At 41.8% G+C, this 27704-nt stretch overlaps 1 protein-coding gene across 2 annotated transcripts; it reads right to left on the minus strand.

Moving 5' to 3' along the window:
* Positions 1-5906: 5906 nt before the first annotated feature.
* LOC1275526 (ubiquitin-conjugating enzyme E2 R2) lies at positions 5907-25509 on the minus strand. Of its 2 annotated transcripts, none has more exons than XM_061658456.1 (6): positions 25322-25509; positions 23455-24196; positions 19608-19694; positions 19291-19523; positions 19078-19192; positions 5907-9560 (listed from the first exon to the last, which is right to left on the minus strand). In XM_061658456.1, the coding sequence occupies exons 2-6, from the start codon at positions 23629-23631 to the stop codon at positions 9453-9455; spliced, it is 720 nt and encodes a 239-aa protein (XP_061514440.1). In that variant the 5' UTR covers positions 23632-24196; positions 25322-25509; the 3' UTR covers positions 5907-9452. The 2 variants fall into 2 exon arrangements, with proteins under 2 accessions (XP_061514440.1, XP_314780.3); XM_314780.4 differs by having other exon boundaries at positions 24866-25487.
* Between the last annotated feature and the right edge of the window lie 2195 nt (positions 25510-27704).

The raw sequence follows: 27704 nt of genomic DNA on the forward strand, positions 1-27704 counted from the left end.
TGTTTTGTAGCAATTTGTAAGTTTGTTAAGATGAAATGGCATTTTCATGAATAAAAGTAACAACTACAATGTCACCCGTAATACCAAATTTCAAAATTTAACTGAATGTTTATATACAAATTTGAAAAGATAGATTAAAAATTCAACAATACTATTCTGTCTTCCCCGTCTGGAAGGACCAAAGCTGTGGAGCTAAAACCGTACAAATACTACCAAGAACCGGCAAAACCAACGCAATTAATAATAGAACAAAGAGCAACGAAGCCATTAACTGACTGGTGTGTGCCTGTGCTGCATGTGCTTAGCTTTTACGAGCAACAGTTAAGTGGTTCTTTGTTGTGTATTTTAAGGCTTACGCTGGTCAGCGCGGACAGAAGCATCCTTTGCTTTGAGCTCCCTTGAATACCGCTATGCTAGGCAGACGAAACCCTCTTACTGAACCGTTCGAGCTGTTGAAAGATACAAAATGCAAGATAGAAGTGGTTGTTTGGTGGTATGCAATGGTGCGAGTATTTCGATGCCTAATCCTCGACCGTTCTGATAACCTGTTAAGCTGATGACTACCATTTAACTCACCCGTACCATGCACTAATAGCGGAGGAGCAGGGCATTAAATAGGAGTCAGGGAAAATCGTTTTACAATGTGTTTGTATGGTTTGGGTGAATTTAAAGTTGCACTGTAAAATTTGCAAAACACGGTATAAACACGGTAGGAAAGGAGCCGACGGGGATAAATATGAAATTGAACGCTGAAGTATGTAGTATATTCGTATAGGTATTTTAAAGTTGGAAAATGAATGGAAAATAGAACCGTTTAAAAGTCAAATTGGAATAGTTTCATTCCAGGTACATATATTAATTCTAAAAAAGGAGACAAAATTAAAAGAATAAAAAGAAGATACGCGGTATGTGCGTTCCTGGGGCTAACGCGTAAAGCCAAAACTACATTCAGTAAATGGGTTTTTTTTATTAAATTTTGTATCTAACTTTACCATTTATTAAATACGACTCATGCAAAAAAAAAATAGAAAATTAAAAAATTTTGGCAATAAATTGCTTGTATTTTGCATTGAAGCATCTCTTATGCCACTTTTAAAGAAGACAAAGAAGCATATAAAAATATAAGTAAGTAAGAAAGTAAGCAAATGAACAAATAAATAAGTGTAAGTGTTTAACTAACTAACTGAATAAACAAGTAAATAAATAATTATATGCTTATTATTGAATAAAAAGATAAATAAATAAATAAATAAATAAATAAATATATAAATAAATAAATAAATAAATAAATAAATAAATAATTAAATAAATAAATGAATAAATAAATAAATAAATTAATTAATTAATTAATAAATTAATAAATTAATAAACAAATAAATAAATAAATAAATAAATAAATTAATAAATAAATAAATAAATAAATACATACATACATACATACATACATACATACATACATACATACATACATACATACATACATAACTAAATAAATAAATACAGAAATTAATAAACAAATGAATAAATAAACAAATAGATAAATAAACAAATAAATAGAAGAATAATTAAATAAATACATAAATAAATATATAAATAAATAAGTAAATAAATAAATAAATAAACACATAAAGACGGTAAGTAAGTAATTAAGTGCGTAATTATAAAATTATAAAAACGATTATTTGTTTGTCATTTTTTAGCATATCAAAGTGTTCATTAAAGTATAACAAAACAGGGCAAAAAAAAGGTAGAAAACATGAGCAACAGCAACACCAAAAAACCAAACCCCTCTATCGAAGTAAAAGGTACGCGCTGCTCCCCCGTCGTTAAACGGGGTACACTAATCCAACTTCATAATCCCTTGCAAACGCATACGAAACCCTTAATGGGTCGCTCCATTTTGTTCCATATTTACACTTCCAAGGGAAGGCCACAGACAACAGACAAGCGGGGGTTCTTTCATAATAATCCCTATCCCGATGAGTGTAATGCGCTTATTGAAGAAGGGCTGCTGCACTGCCCCAAAAAACACCACCCCAAAACGGCGCAAAATTCCTTGCTCGGTAGTCACCGGTCGGTTCTTCTTCCTTAGCACAATGTTTATGAATGAAACGCTGATAAGCTGGTCGCTGTGTGCCGAAATCGGACGGGAACGTGAGGTACCTCTTTGCCGGCGTGTGTTGGACAAGCGTGGCCAACACCTACGGTGTTGATATCTGTTTAACGTTGCCAAGTACGATAAAAATCACGGAATGGCTTTTCCATCTTCCGAGCAAGGGGGGAAGGGTTAACATTGAAACAGGGAGAGGGGGAGTGCGAGTGGGGAAGGAGATAAAATTCATCGCAATAAACAACTTTCGTCAGTTTCGTTTCGTGCGGGTGCGGCTATTTTAAACACATCAAGTACCCCTGGCCAGATCGATTGGCTGCAGCCACCGACGGCAGATGTCCATGGTAGGACAAGAGAGAACAGGACCGACGGTGGCTAGAGTGGCCAGACGGTTAGGGCAACAGTTTCTAAGAAGCACAGCTCCCCCTCCTCCCAATGACAACCCTTCTGGCCGTTTCGTTCAAACCCGCCCGCGAGTGTTCGATTGGCTGCAAGTGCTGAGTAATGGAGATTAATGTCGGTTTATATCTTGGTTTTGGCGGTGAGGGTGACGGTGGTTTTAACCCCCCCTGTTTCGGGTTTCGGTGTTTAGACGTAAACATTGGCCCCATGGCTCGGCTTTTTAGTCGCCTGCCTTCTTTTCGTTGAGATCCTTGCTGTTCTTTGGTCAACCCGAGAGACCGCGCTCTCCCTTTGGTTGCGAGAAACGCAACCATATGATCATGTGCGATGTGAAACTACAACAAACCCCCCCCCCCCCCCCCCTCCTGATTGTGTGTTTATCCTGACGATAAGATCGATCAGTATGGATCGATTGCAATCCGAGCTTGACGTTGAACCGGGCAGGGTTTCTGCTGAGTTTTGGGGTGGGTTTGTTGGGGCGGAGGTGGCGGATTGCTAAATTGCCGTCCACTAAACATTGTCTTGGTTGGACAGTTACGGTAGTGGAACGATTCTGGAAGTGATTCTGGAATTGGGAATACTATGTCTGCACATTGTTTGTAAGAAAGCTCGGTTTGAGATGCTTTGTCTATCCTTTGCGGTGGTGTATAAGTTGGGAAGAAAAGAAAAATAGTTTTTCTAGTGTATTTATTACCTTATTCTTATCATTATTTACCGTTTGTTATCCTTACAATAATTGGTTGAAATGTTCTTAGGTGAACTTCACTAAAGATTGCAAAATTAACTTACCGTACTGCTTCGATCTACCGACACTTAAGGCATGCTTGGCACCTAATATTTTCTCACTCATTCAATTTTAATCGGTCAAACCTCTGTATTACTCACTTTAGTGAAGCAAACCATCTACATTTGAGTGAAAAAATAACGATTTCCAATAGTTTTACTCTAAACATTACAAAAAATCATAAGATTGAAGCGATATTTTGATTCATATTCCAGACAGTTTTCGTGAGCTCATGATTCAAAATAAGGAGGTTTTTTTTTTTTAATTCACACTCACACTACACTTTTTTTTTATTTTTAACTTTTTTTAAGTTACGAACACCTCATACTGAGTGCAGGAGTCCTTCTAGGCCGACACAACGAAGGTCTTATAAACAATGGGGGTTGGGAGATCTTTTTCTCTTGTACTCGTAGATGGATCAGGGCCTACTAGGGGGAGTCAGACACATTTTTAATTGATTCTAGTAAATCATGGCAATTATTTGACATTAAAAAGCGGTATGGCCAGGGGCTGGATATGAAGAAATACAATAACAACATGCCGAATGTCCGGAATTTAAAGCGGTCCGTAATTTGGATCAAAACGGTACATTAAATGTCGTAAGCTATTTCCCAACACACGAATTTAAGCTTGTTTTTTTTTTTTTTTAATTCATTTCCGAAAATTTTTGCATGATTCACATGTGTTTTTTAATGGTTCATTACGGATTGTTGAGCGTTTCCCATCATTTTTGTACCATTGATTGATTGATTGATTTACAATGGGGCAATTCCGATAAATAATGAAAAAGATCTAAAAATATTTGGGATACAGTGAATAAATTGTGAGACAAAACACTACGGAAAATAACCACTAAATCGTGTGATGCTCGCGATAATGCTGTTGAAATTCTACAAGTCAGCTTGCAAATACTTATCAGTCCACTGTTGTTTCAGCTACTTGGAGAAAATTGGCAATTGGTGATGTACTAAAGAAGATACAACAAAACTACTTTTTTCATATTTTTTTTCGGTGATATACTTATGAGTAGATGACATAAAAGAAGGAGGAAACAAAACGAAAAACAGAAAATAAATAAAACTAAGCAAAATGCCTAAACAGATTTCTATAAACTGATAAATAAATAAAATAGAAAAGGAGTAGAAAGAAGAAAAAGGGGACTAGTAGAGTAGTAGGAATAGTAAATTACAATTAATCACAATAACATATAAATCTTGCAAGTGTTTGATTAAACTTTGGGCATGAGTTAAAAGATTACCTTAATACAGTCGTTGCCTCCAAATGTTGGCTCTAAGGTATCAATTTTTGATTTTAACGCACCTATTTTTGTCTGAAAGTCGTGAATTTTTGACTCATGTAGGAATTATGATAATTTAGAGACAACAATTGATGCGCACTGCCCAAAATTGGTGCCTTCGAGACAAAAATAGGTGAGTTAGAGTCATAACTTAGCGGCAACGACTGTAAAGAAAGAATATTATAAAACGTAAATATTGAAAAGAGAAATAACCTCACATAGTATCGCAAAAGGTTTTGGCACATTTGTGAAGTCGCTAAATTTAAAAAAAATATGGAAATGGGAATAAAAATGAAATATCTTAATTAATGAAGATTAAAAAACAAAACAAGAAAACGCAAAGACGCAATCAGCCCCAATTACACCATATCTTGACGAAACACTAATGGGAGTTGCTTTTTAGTTACTGTGCAACTAACATAAAAAAATCACCTACAAAGATTAAAAACACAAACTGCATCAAACGAAAACTGCACTTTTTTACACTCACATCAAACCGAACAGCACCCGAACTAATGCAACACGCATTATTTACCCCATTCCCTCCCCGGCCGTTCCTCCCGCACCCACCAAACAGGCAAGGCCTTTTCCTTTTTCCGGCTTTAGAATGCACCGGCGGCCGGCCTGCTTGGATGTAACGGCGCGAACGAACGAACGAACAGCCACGAGAAAGGCTTTTTTCACGCCGACTTTCGCCGCCTGCTTGCTGCCCGCTCGCTGTGTGATGATGGCGGCGCGGTTCGCTTTGAATTATTGTATGTTTTTACTTTGCTTTTCTACCAGTTTAGTTAATTACGGGAACGGGGAATAGAGGTTGCACTCACACCGGTTCCCTTGTTGTTTACATTACCCTGAAGTTATGGTTCTGATGCGCCCTTCTATGGAGGAGACCTTTCCTGTAGTGTAAGTCGGTTGGCTGGGTTAGTTGTTGCTGTTGGTCATAACTCCCTACGCACTTTTTCCATGTAGAAAAAGAGAGATTTAGAGCAAAACCATAGCCTACATTGATATGGTAGTAATATCGATTTCAGCGTTCTCTGGCACTTGATCCTATGTCTTTTGATCATGATCATGTTCTAGTGAGGTCGAGTGGCGTGATCTTACAAAAAATAAGATAAATAATTTTAAAAAATCAACTATTTTACTCTTTCACACAGTAATTTCTTCAGAGTTTTGCAAATCAAAAATGGACGGAAAAATGTGCAAAACTCAGTTCCAAAGTCATGATCGTTGTGTGTGATCATTGAAACACCAATAAACTTACCATAGTTTACCACCCCAATTCAACCAGCACCAGCAGAAGAGCAAGAGTGTACTAATTTAGATAATTTTTATTGACAAATCACCCTTTCACTTACGTCGAATTTGCCGTCCAACTGTCACACTAAACACAGATCCGGACTGTACAGGTTTGGTAAAATTGTTGTAATTGAAACCATTCACAAACTAATATTCACAACGAATCAAACACAAGTATCGGTTACTACTACTGAAGCACTTGCATTTCTGGGGGACATTTTCTACCTTTTCTTTTTTTGCCGAATATCATTTTTCCTTTACTACTTTCCCCGTTGATTGTTTGTTTGTTTGGCCCAAAAATGTTTATGCTATGTTTTGTTGTTTTATCTTTTATCTTTTAGTTCTGTTTGTCACACAAAAGAGAAGTAGAGAGAGAGAGAGAGAGAGAGAGAGAGAGAGAAACAAACGTTCTACTTTGCATCGAATTTATCGTAAGTTTTCCACTTCTTTGCTTCACTTTTATTGCTAACCTCTACTATAAAACAGTTTTATTTTATCTTCTTTTAATTTTCTGCTTTTTTTTAGTTACTTTTTCAAAACGTTTGTCGCAAGCTAAGGGGTTTTCGCTTATTTTGTTTCTTTTTACTTACGTCTTGGTTGTTGTTGTTGTTTTTTTTCACAATGTATTACACAATTTCGCTTTAGCTTTGTTTATTGAGCTTCCTATACGAAACGTTGGCAACAAATTTCGCTCTTTCGGGGGAAGCCAACAAAAAAAAACGCACACAACCAAAAAAGCAACTCTTCTCACCGCGCATCCAACAATGGGTGTTTGTTTCCTGTTATTGCTTTGTTGCATCGTTATGTGTAGGTGTAGTAGCTATGTTTGCTATATCTAGTATAGTAGTGCCTGGAAAAATCAAGACACGGCTGTGGGCATGTCCACCTCTAATGCGTTCGTCTCATTGTTGGCTCGGGATGGACATCTTCGCTAATTGTGTTCTTATTAAACATAGGTTGTTTTCCCCCCCTAAGCGCTCGATTAATGCATTTCTTTTTCATACTTAATGGTTATGTGCTTATGCAGTGCTCGAGCTCGATTACCTTCGTAACAGTTTCCAGTAAGTTTCCATTTTGTATGTTTCACTTTTACGTTTCTACCACCAATTTGTTTATGATAAATTGTTCAGCAACGCATCTCAACATAGTTCCAAATATTTATTTCAACCTTACCGAACTCTTCATGGTTCAGGTTTCCATCGTATCTTCTCAATTATTCTCAAAGAAAATGGTTTAGAAACGAACGAACAAGAAACCAGAACACTGGAAAAGACAAAACTAAAACAAAATTTTCACAGTGGGAAATAAAACAAAATGAAACTGGAACTTGTTGTTTTGTTTTTGTTTCTAGTATTTTTTAATCATGTATTTACACTCCCTGCCCGGTCGAAGAAGAATAATGGTGGACGTGTTTTTATTTCTTTCTCCCATGTGTGTGTGTTTTTTGAAGTAAAAAAATGTAAAAAAACGTAGTCTAAAATGAAAATTCTTTGCTAAATAAATAAAGTTCCAATTACTGTGTGCCGTGCGGTGGTGGGTGATCAAGTTATAGACAGTAACCAAGAGCAAAAAATACATTATGATTGTTTCCATTTTTTGTTTAAAAAAAAAAAAGATGGAAAAATATCTTACTCATAAAATTATTTCACGCAGATGCGTGATCGGTGTGTGTTGTTGTAGCGATGGAGCAGGTTTCAGTTGCATTGTGTACCAAAACCCCTTCGCTTAGCTAAACAAAACGACGAACAAACGAACGAGCTAGACAGGCTGGCTGGCTGGCTGGCTTTTTTCGAGGGCTTTTTTCTCGCCTAATAGTAGCTCACTTTATTACAACACTTCTAAGTAGAAAATAATAATAATAAAAAAAAATAATACGCAGTGGGTCCTTTCTTTTCCACGCCCCCTTCCATCCTAAACTACTAAAACGCGCCGACTGTGTGTCCGTTTTTTGCCGTTACGCGCCACTTAACACTACCAACTACCTATTGCAAACTATGATCGCGCCTTGCACCGAAGACTTGCTGCTGCTGAATCTGGGGGGAGCAGGAGGGAAATGATATCGTGATATATTTTTAATTTCTCTTCCACCTCGTGCACGGGGGGACCCACATCTCTCTCGCTCTCTCTCTATCTCTCTCAGTGAGATAGCGGGACTAATCATCAGAGCCCCCTGTTTCGGCCTTGTGTCGTCGTTTGTCGACCGTATAATTGCAAACAAACGGCGCAAAACGGCTCGCTCCGCGTTTTGAATTGAATTGAACGTAATAAATTCTTAATAATTCGTATCATCTTTCATCTTTCGGTTCGTATTTGCCTATCTTCGCTATTTCCCGATCGCACTTTTGCGCAACACGTGCCAACTGATCGTTTCCTTTTTGTGTTTCTTATCGGTCACAATAATGCTGCTAAATTCATCAAAATAAAAAAAAGAAAAGATAAACGAAACCCATTCGATAGGTGGCGAGAGCAGCGAAGGCGTATACAGGGAGAGTCCTACTAGAAAAAAACGAAACAAAAACTGTACTTCTAGGTATAATATACGACCGTAAAAAAAAGAAAAGAAAAATATAATCATTTATTTAATTTCTCTTTCAAAATTCGATACTAATCACGCCTGACCTCTTCCTTAATACGAACGCAAAAAAAAAGTCAGCTTCAGTTGTATCACACACCTTGCAAATTGTATGCGTGTTGTCGTGTGGCGCGCGCGCGCGTTGTTGTTGTTGCTGCTGATCTGCTGAGTCGCGCTTTTTACCTTTCCTGTTTCTCGTTTCTTTTTTGTTTTGTACATTTATAACTCCCACACACACACACACACGGTGAGAGAGAGATACATAGAGAGAGAGAGTGAGAGTCTTTTAATGCAGCAAGAAAAGGCGCCCCTCTTCACTTACTCAGGGCGACCAACTCAGAGCAATCGCAACATGTTCGCTTGCACAACAACAACAGCCTACACAACCAACGTTTGGGACAACGCAGTGTAAAAAAACGATTGTTCAATGAATTCTTTTTTGTTTTTGAGCAGGATGTGTGTTTCAGTTCTCGTTCTTTTTTTTTTTTAATTACCACAAAGCAAAAAAATACTACTCCTCCCCCCGCCCCGTCGTGTACGAGAGCTGAACTCGACTGCGACTAATTTCCTCTCTACCAATCGATTTTTACCCCCACTACAAAGATTTACCGTCCCAAAGCACGATTATTCCACGAGACCGGACCGCATCACGGACGCATTATTGGACAAAGACACAGAAAAAAAAGATCCCACCCCACCCGGAACCGACGAGCTACGGCGACGAGAGGAAGGCAAAGCTTTATTAGATACGCCGCCTCCCGAAACAAACGTTCTCAGCATTCTCGTCCTTCCGATTTGTTGCTCCCCTTTCCCAAGACGGACGGGGGTTTTGGTGGTGGTGGTGGTGGTGATGGTGGGCGGAGTGGGGGTGGGGAGGTGGTTAACTCTATCGGATTCGATGCGGCCGCTACTGCTGTTGCTGCTGCGATCCCCTCCCGTCGTTCCGCCTGTTGTCGGTGGTGGTGGTGGTGGTGAGGAGAGAAGCTCGTTAGGACTCGCCGTTACCACTGTCATCGCCGTCCGATTCCACCGACGCATTATCATCGTCTTCGGTGTCGAGATCGTAATCGTCGTCGTAGAAATCCGTCATATCGAGCTGCGCGAAGGAAGAAAAGGAGAAGACAGAGAGAGAGAGAAAAGGGTCAAAATCGAATGCAATGAGCAGGTATTAGCGTTAAAGTAAAATGTAAACTAAGCTTAATCATGCAATCGTTCAAACTGTACAGAGCAAACAACGTTATCCGATCACACACTCAGCTCTCCCCCCTATCAGGGTCCTCCGATAGAAGGATGAGGGGAAGTCTACAACTTCAGTTCATTTTCCTAATGAGTGGACATATTTTCTACGCCTTCTTCCACAAATAATGGCGCAAAAACTCTCTCTACAAAGAAGTTGAGTTTCCGTTTCTTTTCCTGACATCTGAAGAAATCGCTCCCTGAACGAAGCGGCGTTAAACGAATCGTCGTACTGTAACAACAGAGCAAATGGGCACCGGGGGTGCCCTGTGACATATGATGCGTGAAAATGCAATGCCACAACATTTCCCCCGTGCTGGCTGGCTGGCTGGCTGGCAAAGTCACTAATAAATGTGCAGCTATTTGTACAGCAACCCGCCCTACGCTACAATGGAATGGAAACCATTACATCCACCTCATACGGCGGCAATGGTGCTGCCACCACCGACTCTAATCCCTTTGGGAGTCATTTGCAACAGAGATTTCGAGCTGGGCCGTGTGGGATAGCCTCCGGGAAAGATGAAGTCGTCGCAAGGGAGACGGGACAAATCTTTTTGTGTATCGTGTGGTGGGGTGGTGTGGTCTAAAGCACCAAGCTAAGATACATCCGCGGACACAGCAACTGATCGAACTGGTGTTGTTGATTTCCGTTTTATGGTTTCAAAATGCGGAAGAGGAAGAGGAGAGGAGATTGGTGGTGGTGGTGGCTGAATTTACGATAGGGTAATTTATGATGGCAACTTCGTAAGCAGAATGAGATTGATTCTAGCGAATATGACGACAATTGGGGAGGGATGCGTGTAAGGGAAATCTATGAATCTTCGCCTTATTCCCCCCTTCGACGGCTTTATTAACCAACCAGCCAGTGATTTTAGTGGCTTACCCCAAGGTACAGGTTCATGAAGAGTCTATCATAAAGGTGGAGATGAGTTGCCGCTTGGTGTATGGTTTATCTATCGCGTACAACACACAGCACAAAAGTTGATTACAGTGCGTAAAAGCAAATTGAGTGAAGCTATACCTGCCCCTTAATCTGATAGGTTGTTTTGGAGTTTACATTACAACATACTTTTCTTTACAAACGCACAAACAAATTCAGGGATAATGTATTGGTTTGTATGTCCCAGAGTATTCCAGGGGGATAAGGCAATTCGCAAGGAGGAAATGTTTTGTAGATGAACGGTGTAAATCAACATTATAGGACTGGACAAATATGACAAACGTAATATAATAATCAATAGATAAATAAATAAATAAATAAATAAATAATGTTTTCTATCGTTTTCAGAACGAATAATTCTAAGAAGAATTTGTCATTATAAAAATTAGAAACAAAAAAAGCGAACATAACATTGATAAAATAACAATATAACACAACAGGCGAGAACAACAAACAGAATGCCCATTGATAGTAATATTACACCGTTTTCGCCCCCAATTAAACAATGTTAAGCTGCTTCTGAACATTGTTAAACTGTAAGTAAACATTTGACGTCTAACTGAAATGCTGATGCCTATCTGAAGATTTCGTTCAATCGTAACTAAACAAGTGAAACCCCTAACTTCACCCGATGGTAGTGCGAAGTTTAGACTTTTGTTTGCGTTTTCATTTATCAAATTAGTTGCGATTTATTTGCCAATAATTGATCTCGATGCCTTCAACATTATTCACTGACTTTTAAATAAGTACAAAATCAATTAAAATCTCGTTTCAATCAATTTACAGTGTACCCCTCTAGCCAGCTCAACACTGTAAGCTTCATTTCCAATCCGTAAAAATCATTATTACATGTAAACATTGTCAAATGAATGTCGAACGTAAACCGAGCAACCCATGACAGATCATTCGAGATATCGTTGAAATATATTTTACGGAATTGAATTGTTCGCTTCCGATGTTTGAGCTGGCTTGAGAAACCCTGTAATTGCAACAAATTGAACATGCTAGAAACGAACCCGGGTAGTATAAACGTTAATATTGGGAAAAGCAAATGTTTATTTGCAATTCTGAACAATGTTCAGACAGGGCATCAGAATTTCAGTTGGCCGTCAAATGCTTACTTAAGGTTGAACAATGTTCCATATCACCTTAACATTGTGTACTTGGGCTTAAAAACGGTGCTTAAGGCCGAGATACATTGTCCGTACACGCTAGTGTAATTTCGATTTTCACTTTTCATCTGGCGGCGGCTGATGGAAGCTTTTTTGGTCATCGAGGGAATGATCGTACCGGATTTCAAATTTAAGTAGTTTTTGCACCGTTTTTTATGCAAAAATTGCTGAAATGTGTGCACAACATACTTATCTATCAATTACATCAGCCTTTAGAACATTAAAAGCTGGAACAATGGGTGATTTTAGGAATCTAGTCATTTTTTTAAATATTTTATATGAAATTTGGCAGATGTCGGTTGAAATAATGTTATCTACACTTAATGTTTTTTTGTATCGAATTTAAAAAAGAAAAGGTCAATCAATGACCAATAAAAGTGACATTCAATTAAGTCGAATGTCGAATGAATCAAAAAATGTTTCTGCAACACGAAACAACAACCACAGGATTTGTTTCTTAGCGTGAATTTGCCAGTTCTTTCATACGTTGATAATGTTTCATAATGTTCAACCAAGGTAAAACCAAGTCTTTTGAGTATTTGAAAGCTGAAAAATTAAGAACGAAACGATGTTTCGATGTGATTGCAGCACGATGAATAAAATTGTCAGTTATGAACAGTTGTATGAACATTTCAGCTTTTAAACTGAAAACGTCAAAGGTGCCAATATTACAAATAAAGAAATCAATAAGTAGAAATGAACTAAAAGCTATTCTTTCTAGAAAAATGATTTTTCTCTGCACTTAATTATTCCTTTTATAATTCTGTTTAGTGAAAATGAACAGGACAGCCAATCACATAATTGTATTCAACCTCACGATCAAAACGATACATCGTAAAAAACATTTTCTTTTCATCATAAAGACGCCCAAAAACTCCAACACACACACTCCCGCCGCAAGAAGGTAGGTGAAAGAAGCAGATTTGCAGAAGCCGTTAAGTGATGTGTGGAAACAAATCTTGTTAGTGTGTGGTGCTCGAGAAGGTAAGGAGGAAGTAGCGCCTCGGAAGCTAAACCCCGACGACCAAGCACACTCAACACAACTCTCTTCACGGCCACATATCACGGCCAATACTCCTGCTGCTGCTGCTGCTGCTGCACCATTCATGCGGAGCTTGGGATATTTTTCAGCGAAGTTATTTCTATAATTAATATAAATATACAGCCATTTTTCATGCCCTTTCTTCGCTCGTCTCGAAGCTCGCGCCTCTGTGCGGTGCTGCAGCACATACGAAATCTCTGCACCACTTATAGATCCCCGTGCCACCACAGCCAGCCAGCAAAAGGAAACTGGATTTATAACTCTCTCTCCCTCTGCTTCCCACTGTACGCCCTCCACCGCTTTGGCAGTTTGATGCAGTTCGTGCGATCCTGCACAGCAAAAAAAGGGGTTGAGTGTGGGTATGGGAAGCGGCACAGCATCGGATCAAAATTAGCGGCGGCTGGGGATTGGTAAACCGGCTAATCATGAAACATGGTGGTAAAGAAGGTTGCTCTACCCCTTTCCGGCTTGTGTTGATGGAATGAAACCCGGGCAAAAGAACGCGAATTAAACCAGTGTAAGCCCCCAAACAACACCGTAACGCACTCAACCTTTTTCGCCTCTCTTAACGGATGCATTTTTCGCGCAAGTTCAAAGGGCAAAAAGTGAAACATCATCGCAGAAAGATGTGCTCTGACGAGAGAGCGCTATATGCTGCAACAATCCCGTTGGCTGCATTTTGTGTTTTTGTGCTCGTATTGTTGGGCTTCGCGGTTTCGAGCTGATCATTATGGTTACCACTAACCAGCAGCTAATTTATTACCCTCCAAGCATACATTTGGGACTGCGCTAAGGAGCAGTATAAAAAGGCGTATCGTTGAGTGACGGTTATATACCTTTGTTGCTGTAGAACTCCTTCAGTAGGGTAATGCATCATGTGGATTGCATTGGAACATGTCTTATGTGTATGTGGTAATAAAAAAAACTGAAATAAATTTCGGTGAAATTAAGCAACTGAAATAATAATTGCAATTATGACAACAAATTGCCCATTTACCCATTGTCTGGCCAGTTCTTCAAGGCTGAATTGTGTCTAAGAACAGGCCTTTAAAAGTGTTTATGATATTGATTTTTGTTTATTATATTAGATTAATATGATTGTTTTGTATCATGGCTTTGTAGGTTTCATGATTGTTTTGCATCATGGCAAGTCACAATTAAATTCATTCCGTGTAAAAATGGGTTAAAAAGAAAACAACATACTACATTTTGCATACCTTCAGGCGTTTAGCAAGGATAATGAAGGAAAAAAGTGTGCTTTTGCCCTTTTTTATCAAGCAAAATGTAATATTTTAATTATTAAAGATACATTTTCCTATTTCATATGACTTTTTTGATTGATTACTAAAAATTACTGACGATTGTTAAAAAAAATAATACCAACGCCACAGGAAATATGCTAAACTATATATAGATGTAGAGCAGGGACAGTGCTGCAAAACATCACTGCCATAAAAATCATAAAAATTTCTGACTGAAACGAATTCCATGTCAGCGTCACGTACTCAATTGTGATAATCAAAGGTGCTGTTCAAACAGTTGGTGTGACCAATACATGCATGGTGACATTTTAGCAATCAACGCTTGGTCAGTCACTTTGTCATGACCTTTTTTTACTGTGATCAGTTCTGCAAAATGTCACTGACACAGTCATGACAAATTTCGGTTTAAACAAAATCATGTCAGCGGCACGAGCTCTACTGTGATGATCAAGACTAAAAACAGATGTTGTGACCATCACATGCTTGATGACATCGCGGTCAGTCACTTGGCCACGACATTTTCTGTCGGTGATTATCACGATAGTCACGGAAGATATGCGGTGCTTGCGAGTGGTCCCAAGCAACAAAATGAACATGTTTTCTCGCTCTGTTTGACCCGACAGACCATCAAACCAGACAGAGCGAGAAAGCATGCTCATCTCGATGCTTGGGACCACACGGCAAGTATAGTCCAAGAATGTCGTGATTATCACCGACAGAAAATGTCGTGACAAGGTGAGTGACCAAGAGTTGGGTGCTAAACAAAATTTCACCAAGCATTTTGATTGATCCACCAATTGTTTGAGTCTCACCTCTAATCTTCTCAGTTGGCAGCACTGTTCACAGCCAGAAAAAAAAATCACGATAATGCTTGCGCCGGCATTAAACTCAGCTTGTCAGATACTCAGAGTATCGGGTTTGACTCAAGGACTCGCACGTCGCGTCTGACATGTCATGACGCACTTTCATTGAGTATCAGCAATGAACATCAAGCTACCACGGATATGTTCATTGTTTTCGGTGGTGATTATCACGAGATTCTCATGACATTTTGCAGCACTGATCAGAGGTCTCCAAATTAAGGCCCAAATTAAGGGGGCAAATTAATTTTTTTTTAGACGAAAATCAAGCTTTAGTAAAACGAAGCTGTACAATTCTCGTTAGTATCTTGTTGTAAAACCGAGATTTAAACGTTCACTCATCAGTTAAATGTAACGTCAATTGGTCTTCGACATAGTTATTTTCGAAGCAATGCGGTCCACGATCTACAAAGTTGGCGATCCCTGATATAGAGAATTTAGACCAAGTCCAGCATCTGGAGCATCTGGACATGAAGAATGCAAATCGACTGAACACGTTAAAAATGCACGCGCTACTAATCACGACAGACACGTAGCCAGATTGGGTCATTCAAGCTATAATCGGTCCCCCCCCCCCAATATTGGTTCCGATATGTCCGTTATGGATAATCGATAAATCGACGCTTCTACAGGGTGCACAGAGTTGTGTCTTGCTAGGCACACCGGTGTAGACAAAAGGGGAAAAACGCTCGTTATAGAAACAACATGCCAAACTGACACGTCCTCAACGTTACTACAAACATACACCAAATTCGGAAGAAAAAAAATCTTACATCAACAAAAAAGAAAACAACATCCGTAATTCCCATGTACCACCCAATAGTGTTGGCACATCAGAACGGAGCAGAGAGAAAGGATTTCATTTTCTTTTCCTGTCTTTAAAGGGCATAACCCACACCCCGGCGGCATCAGCATGCACTCGGGAACGCAGCAACAGTAACATTACCATTCCTAGACGGGGAAATGGTTATTGTTATTGGCCAGCCGTCGGCCATAAGCCGTGTGGGGTTGCATGTGTGCGCTTACGCGCGCATTTAGCTACCGACACGATCGGTCGTTATGTTTAATTCGCAGAAGACGACAAAGGAGTAGGAAACATTAGAAACAGTGTTTCTTTTAACGGCAAACGCGAGCGGTGTAATACCACCATCATCATCGTCACACCACCAAGTGTTGGCAACTTTAAGCTCCTGGCCATGTACATGCTGCTATTAGTTGGGTAGATTTGGCCGTTTCCACGTTTCCCGATCGTTTGGGGACACTACTCTTGTGAAAGGAAAAGGTATCAAATAACGCCATTGCCGCGTCCACACATAATCGATCTTCCGTCTGTCAGCTTGAGACCGTCCATCTGTTGATATTGATATTGATACCGCGTAAACAAGCCACGGTACAGCCCATTCGTTCGCACTCCACGTTGATGACCGACAGGATCCTGCGTTTCTAAGAGCCCATTTTAACGCTACTGTACTGCATTGGCTACCCTCCGCTATAACGCACCACACCGGGGGGCTTCGGGACAGACACGGTCCGGCGGGGCAGAGAAAGATTATGCTAAAGACGAAAGTGTAATAACGATGTACGCGGGTCGATTTTCAATAAACAAAAGTTGAGTTATTATTTGCACAATGATTTATTTGCAAACCGATCACAGCCACCGGGCAGGCAGTCTCCTCGGTGCCGTCGGTGATATGATTTGAATGATGGCACGTTTGCCAGGGTCGTAAAACCGGGAACAATGTTGCTGGCATTGTTACTGTCCAATGTATGGACCCCGTAGACAGTGAGGCGGTGTTGTTTTTGGTGGTAATGCGATGCTAGAGCATTAAAACGGGAGCCAACCATAGTGCACACCGGGAAAGGCAAAACAAACATAACTGGTTCGGCCAATCAATCACATTTTGAAGGAGTTTATGTAAATATACACTGCCGTGCGGTAGACGGTACAAACAATACCGAAGCAAATGGTGGAAGACATTGGGTGCTGCGCCCATATCCTTGAACTTGAACGTTAAAAGCGTGGAATGTGTAGAGCACGTTGACTTTGTGCCGTTCAACGTTCGGAGCGCGTGAAAGTGATTAATAAAGCGTTTTGATGCAATTTGACAAGAAAATGAAAGACATAGTTTGTGCTAATTTAATCATCACAAAGTAGTTAGGAAGCAAAAAAAGTTCCCTAGCGGAACATAACTGAACGTTAGTTAAAGCTGTCGAATACGATATTTGGCATTATTTATCGATACATTAATTTATAACTAGTATATCAATGCGTCTACGAAAATATCAAATTTCTTTAATTCAGATGGTTGATTTTTCAAGGTTGGTTGCTTTTTTTGTACTTGTCCTCGTTTATGTACTAAACATGCCAGTCAGACGATCAATCGGCTAGGTATGTTCTCCGTGTCAGAAATTCAACCAACAGGACTTCCATTCCGAAATGCAAAAAAGCCAATGGGCACCTTTCCGTTTTAAGATCGTAGGCTGAAATTGAAGCCTGTTAGTTGTTTTTCATTGTCTAGCAGTTTTCGAGCAGCTATCAAAGTGGATATAATGTACAGATGGGCTCATCCCAAAGTATATGTATTTAGAAGGTTGATTTTTGTCGCATCTGCTTCTGAATGAAGATTTTGAGAGTGTTTTGTGTATTCGTCAAGCTACTAGAAACCCTATTTGAGGAAAAGTTTTCACCCGTCCTGTCAAAAAGGGAAGTTCAAATTTGGTTATAATAAAGATGCTATGATACAAATACAACCTGGTCTACATACACTTTGATGCTAGATTCCTCCACCTGATCTCTTTAATGTTCCTTTTGGTGCTATTAGCCCATTTGACAGGAGCTATCATGGCTCAAAAAATGAATTCGGATTGCCCAGACATGCTCTCAACGTGTTAACAAGCGTTTAAAACGTTCAAACAGGAAAAAATGAAGCAAATTCCATTTCAGATTCCCTTCGTTATTACACTACAGACAAGAACTCGAATATCATAAAGCTCGTTAGAATCGATTTTGACAGCCGAATTCCAATTCCATCTACCGAATCTAATAGCACCATTTAGTATAAACGAAAACACACGATAGAGCAGGTCCTCGAATCTAATTCTAGCTTCGAGGCTGAAATAATCTAGGCTGAACATCACAGGCTAGCTTTGTGTGTAGTTTTATATGGAGTGTTGACCTGATTTCACCCGCCAACTGTCAAACTCCATATAAAAAAGCTGGCTAGTATCGTGAAAGGCCCCAAAGTTGGCTTTATGATTAAAAAATTGTAATTTATATCCCGCTTGTAAGACGATTTAAACATCCAAGTCAACTTACAGAAAGGATTCTACACGCAAACAGGTGCGCAACTCAAAATGTAGTTTAAAGCACTGTTTTAGACCATCTGTATTTGGAAGCATTGTTTTTAAAATTGTTTGGTCCCAGTTTACAATTTGTAACCTATTTAGCATACGTATACAAACCCTTTCGTACGTCAATTCATTTCACTTTCGATTGTTACGCTTCCCCCAGTGTCGTTTGGATTTTTAATCGTTTTGTCAAACGACCTACACGCGAAAAACAACGACGGCGCCAATTAATTATCCATCCCTAACGAGACGATCGATCGTTTGTTGCTCGTTACAAATCAAGGTGTATAAATTATTCAATTCCCACGACGTCAACTACCACCGTTCGACAACTATTTACGACCTTCTTGTGTGATAGAGAACAGTGAAAGGGAAACAACAATAAAAAAACACTGGACACGATCACTGAACTGAGCTAATATGAATAAAATGTGTGCAAATTGTGCACAGTAGTGGTAAACAACACCACATGCAACTTGGAGTTAATTAAAATACGTCCTTTTCATTTGTTTTGCGTCCAATCGCCTTGTCAATGCAAATATGAACGTAGCAGGACATTTGTTCGAGAACCTTTACACGTTCGTGAGCACATCGAATTCCATCGAGAGCAGCGTTTATGCAAGATAGTGTACCCTGGTCAACAAACCGGAGATTGCATTACGGACGACCAAAATTTGACGCAGATAAGAACGCATCATTCGGTTCCTTTCCTTCCCATTTCCCACGCTACCAGCACTGGGCCACAACACTTACCTGTGGTTCCTGGCCGGTAGGTTTCGTTTTCGCCTTGATGCAATACTCCTCTAGCGTAAGTGGTACAATGATGCCTTCCTTTTCGGCCTCCGCCTTGGCGGCCTGTGCTTGTCGTCTAAAAGCAGGAAACGGGGGGAGAATGAGATTAACGAAATAAAGCAACAGGCGCAGCGCACACAGCCAGCGGATCGTCCCTCTGGGCCTGAGCATTACCGTATGATGTTAGGATATTCATTGTCCTTGCCGTGCGAGTCTCGCCATCTTCGGTACATGACGGACGCGTCCACGTTCGCGGGCGAGTAGGTGTTTGGCTCGTTGAGCAGTGAAATCACGGACAGCAGGATGGTGCGCACGTTCTGCGTCGGGTTCCATCGTTCGCACGGCAGTTCGCCACTCTGCGGATCGTCGACCGGCGGGTGTAGGATCGATATGCAGAGATCACCGTTCTGGAAAGGTAGCGACAGGCAGCAACAAAAAGGCACAAATCGTTAGTAAAAGAATGTAAACACAATACCAATTTTCGAACTCACCTCATACACATTCGGATGCCAGACTTTTGTCAAAAACCGTATCGACGGTGGAGAGTATGGATAGTCTGGGGGAAATTTCATGTGCGCCTAGAACGAAATTGAGAGAAAAAATTCGATTAATAACACGTTCGATAGTTCAGGCTAGAAGAGTCTGATATGCTGAACCAAAATAAAATCCTATAGAATCCCAAAGCTTTACGCTCCTTCGCTTCCTAAAGCAATAAGAAATAATAGCAATACAAATCTGAACAGATTACAGCCTCAAGGTTCATACACGTGCGAACCTTCCCATCACAACCAAGCCCGAGCGGATGACGCACAACCACCATTGATTGATAACGCTTAGAAGATACAGAAAAGTGTAGGATTACATGCAGATTGCACACCCTTGTGTGTTTGACACATTAGCGCTGCACCGTTCAATGGAAAAGGGTTTATAATTTATAGTTCGCTTTAGAAAGCTAGCTGATAAGGATGCCACTTACAAGATACGAGGGTTCAATATAAGCTCCGCCAAGTAGCAACACATTGCATGCGAAAGGTGCCCATACGAGTTTGATACCCTTGCATGAACTGTAATTTGTTTATTTATTTTCGCGTTTCGTTTTATGTATGTTCTACGAAAAAAGGGGGGGGAATAGATCGCATTGCTTCCCTTCTTATCAACCGCAGTTCTCTCCTGTTCTACAAACCCCGATTTGTAAATAAACAATTCCCCAAGCGGAAAAAACGCTCGGCAAACCTTGACAGACAGACAAGACGCGACAAAACGCAAACACAATAATATGAGCGTGCGCTATTTTGCCCAAACGGGTAAAACCCTTAACCGGAATTGCATATGACACAGTTGAGGCCAATGTCGATGCATCCAACAGTGCATCGCCAAAGGCACACAGATAAGAGGGCCTCGTGTGTGTGTGTATGTGTGTTGGGCGCGATATTGACAACGCGCAACTCCTCTTCCTGCTTGCCCGTGGCATTAAATCCAGCGTACGGTCGTGCGATCGATTATTGTCGATTGGTTCAATAGAAAATGGAACGACAATAAAACGATTGAGAGAGCCCTACTAGGTGGGATGGAATATGGGAAGCAAGTAAAAAAACTGCCAATATTACACGAGAACGCTAAAAAGCGCTGTTCCGGTTGCATGTTCACGCTGCACCACCACCACCACCACCTTCTTCACATGCATAGATGCGGCAAATGACAAAATTGCTCGGTCGGGGAAGGGAAAACAGGGAACCGCGAACAAAAACAAAAAAAAACAAAACACCATAGCTTGAGGCAAAACGAAGGGCCGCTAAACACGGCCAACCAGAATAATCAATTAACACACGGGCTAAAAATAGGCCCTTTTTCGCGGGCTCGCGTGCATTCGTTTCGCTAGCCAAGCGCGGGTGGCCGGCTAGTGTGGGTGTGAGGAAAATAGTCAAGCAAGCTCTGCCCCGTGCAAACATCTTATGATTTGCTTCGGACCGTGCGCGGTACCACACTTTCTGGCACGACCGGAAAAAGGAAGCATTGCGAACAGTCACGACGACGATGACGACGATGATGACGTTGTGGTTGTATTGGCAGTGGTGTGATTAAATATGTGATGCTTCCGTCTCTGGCCACCGCACACCCACACGGTCACAAGGGGGACGACGATCTGCTGATGCTGCTGTTACGGATGAAGAAAGAAACAGACGACGAACATGTGTGGCATATGCAACAAGTACACTGCGTGTTTTACACTGCTGTTAGAACTAGTACGAAAATTGATGACAGGTGCATTCGCTATAGATCGATTGCGATAGAGGAAGGCACTCGCTTTTGAGAATTGATAAAATAAGCCAGTCGTTTCAACGTTAAACCACCGTAGACAATGTGAATGTGTAGCCGTAGTGTGGAAGATCAAAATTCTGCTATCGATTTTTATATAGTTCTAGGTCATTACAAAAGAATTTCTTTTTGCATCCGTAATTTCAGGATCGTACGATCACTCAAGGTTGTCTTGCTTGAAGAATACGGTTTCATTATGACCTCAAACCATCTTTCTCGCCTAATTAGTGCAATTTGTTGCAACCCGTGTTCCCTGTATTCCCCTTTGTTCCTTTGTGCCAAAGATACAACCACCACAACAGTCACCCGGGACGGTTTCCTTATCTCATTGTCGTGTGCAGCAAAGTGAAGGGGCTTGGGATGTGGGCAATAAGTTAAACTATGCACTGATAACTCAACCGATCAAGTTAACGCCATACTAACGACAGCTTTGCTTTCTTGTATCTAATATGTGTTTGTTTCTAATAATCTAGTACGATCCACATAAGAAAGTCATAATAATTGAAATTGACGAAAGGACAAATTAACAGTCCAGTGACAATGAAGTGCAATACGGGTTACAATTAAATTATAACATGATAAAAATTAGACTCGTTCTTTTTAAACTAGAAAACAAAATCTAGCATTACGTCTAACAAGTCCATGGTACAATCAAAAGACAATAAGATTTAAAACGACAAGCATTTCCAACAATTGTAACGAGTTGTTAGCTTCCTATGTGATTATTTACACATTTAGAACGCTTTATGGGGTTTTATTTAACCCAATAAACCACGAAATCAGAAAGAAGAGAAAAAAACTTCAAATCCCATTAAAATTCATCTAATTCCATCGATTGATTTCCCTCAGCCTGTTTTATCTATCCACAAAAAATGCTATTTAGCTACAATATTCTATTGCCCAGCTGCTAACGCGGATCTTTACGCAGATTCAGCAGCAAATTGGATGATGAAGCAACGACGCCACATAAAAATTACCAACCAAACATAAAACCCCGCTAACTAACTGACCCGCACGGAAAGTGCGTCCGCCACTGTGCCGTGGGAATAGGCAACAGCCCGCGCATTACACAAGACGAAATGAAGACGGCAAAAGGACGGTGTAAAGAGACGCTACAAGACTGAAGTCTGAAGCCCTCGCAACCACCAACCAGGCACCAGGCATAGCTCACCCGTCCCGCGTTTACAGCGGTTGGGTATCGAGCGGGGGCACTATGCTCGTGCCGTCGTCCGGTGGTGGGGGATACGAGTTAAACGACTTCAGTAGTAACGCAACATCGCCGGTGTTCGTCGCTGTCGTTGCGCCCAAGGTTGTTTGGGGCAGTGACGCGTAAGCCCAAACCGACTCAACCAGCAGCAGCAGCAGCAGCTGCTCGGTGGAGGGATCGTAGTAGTTCGCAGCTCGATCAGCTCGTGTGCATGATTATTCGCATTTTGCACGGGCCACGATCATGCTCGTCGATCGAGAAGCATTATTACGAGCAGTGTTGCAGTGCAGTGTGTGTATTGCCGCTTCATGCCGTTCGATAACTTCATGCTACCCCCTAGAGGTAGGGAAAACCGTATGTACGATAAATCGTCTTTGTTGTGTTGGCTAAATGTTTCCTTTTTTGGATATGCCAACAACACCCGGGGCTTTCAAAGTGTTGCACACACACACACTCACACACGCAAACACTTGCAGGGTATTGCTTCACGTTGAAACTCATTTCCTGTCGTGTTCGTTCGCTCAGTGGTTCAGGAAGGACGGCAGCACGCGTGAAGGAACTCTCTTTTGGCGAAGGAAACGCGCTGCCGGTTGCAAAATAAAGAAAGTTTGTGTCCGCTCGCGGAGGATTGGGGAGACCACAAACACAACCCAGGCACAACCTTGCTGAGTCGGTTGGTTCATCTTCACATCATTCATCAGCACATTCCACGCGCACACCAAGGGCGTACGGTGCAGGAGGGCGCCATCAGCGCCGGATTACCTTAAAACGGTCATTAGATTTTGCACTCTTCCCCTCACTCCACTCTGTCTCACCTTGAAGTAGCCGCCCTGGTAGAGCGTGTCCGGCGGCCCGAAGATGGCTACCTCCCACTCGAACAGATTGTCCTCGTTCAGCAGCTTCACGCGGAACCCTTCGACCGGTTCCTCCTGCAGGCTTTTGTACTCCAGCGAGAGGGCACGCACGGCCGAACTGGACGGTGTGGCGGTCATCTTGGATCTGTGAATTTTGGGGCTGTTGTTGTGTGGTTCGTTTCGATTTGTGTCTGTGGCGTACGGATCACACCACTGATTCGTCACGTAAGCGAAGGAAGCTAAAGATGCCCGTTTCCTTCCTTCCCCCTAATCGACAGCGCCACCAACTAGCAACTAGACACACTCGCGACACACACTTATCTATCTCTCGCTCTCTGTGACTGCGGCACAGCTTCCCTCGACTGCGGGTCGTCGTGATTTGCACGGTGCGATCGTGCAGCCTCCGATACGATGCAGCAAATGCAACGGGACGCGCGCGCGCTCACACACAAACACAAACGTTGGATTCACACGCTCGAAATAAATTGCACGCCGAAATGTTCACTTCCGCCCCGTGCTGGTGATGGTGCTGCGGCTGCTGCTGCTGTTTGTTTGTTGTGTTCCTGCTTCTTTATGATCGATCGCACGCTGAACAAAACGCGGTGACGAGCGGCCTCTCTTTCTCTCTCTCTCTCGCTGGCTGGCTAGCTGGCCGCGTATTTGGTGCCGTTTCCCTTCCAATCACGGCTCTGTGTCCGTGCGTCTAAAATGAGATCAATGTCGCGTGAAAAAAAGAAGATTATTACTTTTGACGACACCAACGGATGCGTTGTTGTTCTGGGAGGGGGGGTGGGTGATGCTTTTTGTTCGTTTCACTGTTGTGCCATTTTACTACACTTTTCCTTTCCCCCCGAGGCCGATGGGCAATTTTCGCGGAGCCCGTAACAAAGGAGGAGACATGTTTTTCCACAGCTGAAAGGTAATCCCCGCCGCCCGTGGAGGGGGTTGAGACGATGACGGCGCGAGGTGAAAATGTATATCGCAAAATGCTAGCTGCGACCAGGGGGGGGGGGGGGGGAGAGGGTGGCCACGGCGGCAGATGTTGGTGGTGGTAGAGGCGAATGATTCAGACGCACAGTTGGAAGCGCGATGCAATTTCATCGCGCTCTCAAGGCTACCGAGATGAAAAATGCATCCAACGGGCCTGGACGGAGCGGGGGAGCTCTGTCCGGGGGGACAGAGAGGGGTCCGATAGACCGAAAAGCGAAAACATTCTGCACAACGGAAAACCCATCTCAGCCGTGTGTTGGATGACGCTTGTTGGAAGATGTTCGAATATTTCGCATTCTCTGGGCAACTGCCGCCGCTGCACAAAATCCGTCCGCTGGTGGTGTGTGCGAAATAAAAATAAAAACAATGGCGGACATTTTACCTGCTGACTCGGGTCGTGCACACCCTGTCCCGCTCTAGCAAAGTACGTCAGTCGCACACCGTTCGAACTCGCTCTCGCTCTATCTCTTTCCCGCTCCACTGGTAGAAGAGTCTTTCTTACGGTGAATTGGAAAGAAAAAACGTAGCAAACGTTGGGTTTTCCGTGTGCACAGTGCGAAAGATGATCGATCTAACTGACCAAACCCCTCGTAACACGGACGGCAGCAGCCAACAAATGGGGAGTGTTTTTGGGGGTGCACAAGCGTCACGCTTTTGTTTTACCCGACCCGGGACTCCTGTGCTGCAGGATTGCACAAAAATCGTCCCGTGACACGCATACACACGCACGCAGCAGCCCCTATTACGCTTTGCACACAGTGTTTTTGTTGGGTCCGCACGATGTGTGCGAGCGAGCGCAGCGCACACTCATACACTTCCGGATAAAGCGAAGGTTTACCAGTAAGCTACCACCACGCAGCACTCCAACCGTTTCAGTCCTAGCGACCTCGAGAAGGTACAACAACACCACCGTCACACGGGTTGCCCTACAGAGAGCAATGGCTGTAACAAAAGAAAGAACAAAAACGCACACACACATACACGCCTCCCACAAGGAAGCGCGACGACGACGACTTTTTCGTACCTGGGGCCTGTTTGTTCTCGAACACAATGTGGCCAAATGGACGCACACACACACACTCACAGCAACACACGCACACGCGCGAACACACACCCTTGCACGGGAGCAGGGCTACACACACGACACGAGCTCGACACGGAAACTATTTGGCAGCACTCGGACTGGTAATTTGGATCACGGGCTAGCAAAAGGCTAGAATGTTAATTTTCCTCGCTGTGCACATACGACGACACGCGCGATATCACGGACCGAAATGGGGAATTAGTTTTTTTGTTGCCTTTTACGTTCTGCTGGGTACGAAAATTACTCGAAATGTGTGATGAGAAAACTCTCGAATGAAGGTGCTCTCGGTTGGCTTTATTTTGACAACAATGGGCTGGTAGGGATGGGCGCAGCGTTCCGATCCGTTCCGAATGTGTCATGCCCAAGTAACATTTCGCTGCGCTATCCTGTCATAGCTGTCACTTTGGTTGCTTTCTGTTAAATTGTTCGTTAAAATGTGTGCTTCATATTTTTTAACTGAAATAGTCATGTTTTATTAAACTACATCGTTGCAATAATAAAATTTTCACATTTTTTCACTTTGAACATTGAGCGTAGTCATTTATTTGTTTATTTATTGAAGATAATTGCGAAGCGCGAGAACGGGCTTTTGTAATTCTCAATTTGCTCTCGAATAAAAGTGTTAACAATTTGAAATAGGCTATAGCTGTTTGAGTTGTACTTGTAGGCTGAACTTTAAGGGGGGGGAGGTGTTTTCCCGACTTAAAACAAAATCATCACGTGGACGCGGGGCCAGTCACCTTGTCCCATGCCCCGGCGCCGTTGCAATGCAATGATCGGACGAAATTTATATGGGATTTTACTGATAACGTCGGACGTGCGATTCGAAGTTCGATGTTATCTGTCAAATTGCATATTCAATTTTTGGATGGCCTATCCGATAAAATCGTTGATAAAACGTTTCCTTTACTGGCTACGGACAGGGACAGGAATATTCGAAACGGATTGAACGATACTGACCCTACGCTACCCAAATAGCCAGCTCGTACTTTATAGCTGATTTGGGGCTGTTTAACGAAAAATCGTTCCGATGTCGTACTTTGTGGCTGATTAAGAGATAGACGGTACTTTGCGGAACTATGGAGCTTTTTAACAGGCACATGGCACTCTTTGAAACTTTTCGGCTGATTAGCAGTATGTGTAGGGTTCATGATGGAACTTGAAGGCTTGTTAAGAAAGGGTACTGAACTTGGTGGAACTTTATAGCTTTTTAATGCATGTCATCGGTACTAGGTGGCTCTTGTCAAAGTGTCAAAGACTGACGCCGGCCATCATCTCATTGCTGCTGCACAAGTTAGATTCGTTAATTGAAGAATGAATATTGAGTGAAGTGATTGTGAATTATCAGTAAATTGTGTAAATTTGTGTGTAATTCATCAATACAAAGAAATTAAAAATATACACATGTGTTTAAACGAAAAAAATCTTGTTGTTTATTTCATCGCTTGCGCTTGCCATCGCGCTCTGACGCTTGCTTGAAAATAAAACACAAAGAAAAATAATCCCTGGCACCGTGGCATAAGGAAGCTGCTTAGGCGCTGTTTGAAAGACCCGCATAGAACTTTGATGCTGTTTATCTACTGCAAAAGGCGAATTCAAGCAGCGATCTTTAGCGTGCCAAAATGAGCTGATTAAGCAATTCTGGCTATTTGGGTATACCCTAGGACTACGAAGTACAGTGGAGCGCCGTTTATCCGGGCTTCTCGGGACTTGACCTCGCACGGATAAGCGAATAACACGGATAATGAGTCAAATGATATATTTTATCACCAATTCCTGATCAATTTTTGGAAAATTATCGTATTTTTTGATAAAAATAACCCAGTTTTTATTAACTTCATGCTTTTTCAACAAGAATATTTGAAATTTGCCTTGAATTATCGGGTCTTTTGTTATGACAAAATGCTCTTATAACCGCTTTTTCAAATATCCTCCTCATAACGAAATGTCACCATTGTATTAAACTGTCATTTCTCAACAGCACGGATAAACGAACAGCCGGATAAAAGGTACCCGGATAAACGGCGCTCCACTGTAGATCTTTTTTTTATTGTTTTTGTAGTACAGTGATCCAAGCTAGTGATGAGTAAATTTAAAAAAAATCCGAAAGGTAGATGCAAACTCCAATATCGGGGCC

This window comes from Anopheles gambiae, chromosome 3, assembly GCF_943734735.2.
Source record: "Anopheles gambiae chromosome 3, idAnoGambNW_F1_1, whole genome shotgun sequence".
In the NCBI taxonomy this organism is placed as follows: Eukaryota; Metazoa; Arthropoda; class Insecta; order Diptera; family Culicidae; genus Anopheles; species Anopheles gambiae.

Bases quoted from the DNA above. Each gene is read 5' to 3' on its own strand.
- LOC1275526 (XM_061658456.1), bottom strand. From the start codon at position 23,631: ATGACCGCCACACCGTCCAGTTCGGCCGTGCGTGCCCTCTCGCTGGAG. The intron at 19,524-19,607 runs GTGAGTTCGAAA...CTACCTTTCCAG, and splicing joins GGCATCCGAATGTGTATGAG to AACGGTGATCTCTGCATATC. The intron at 19,193-19,290 runs GTAATGCTCAGG...TCCTGCTTTTAG, and splicing joins GAATATCCTAACATCATACG to ACGACAAGCACAGGCCGCCA.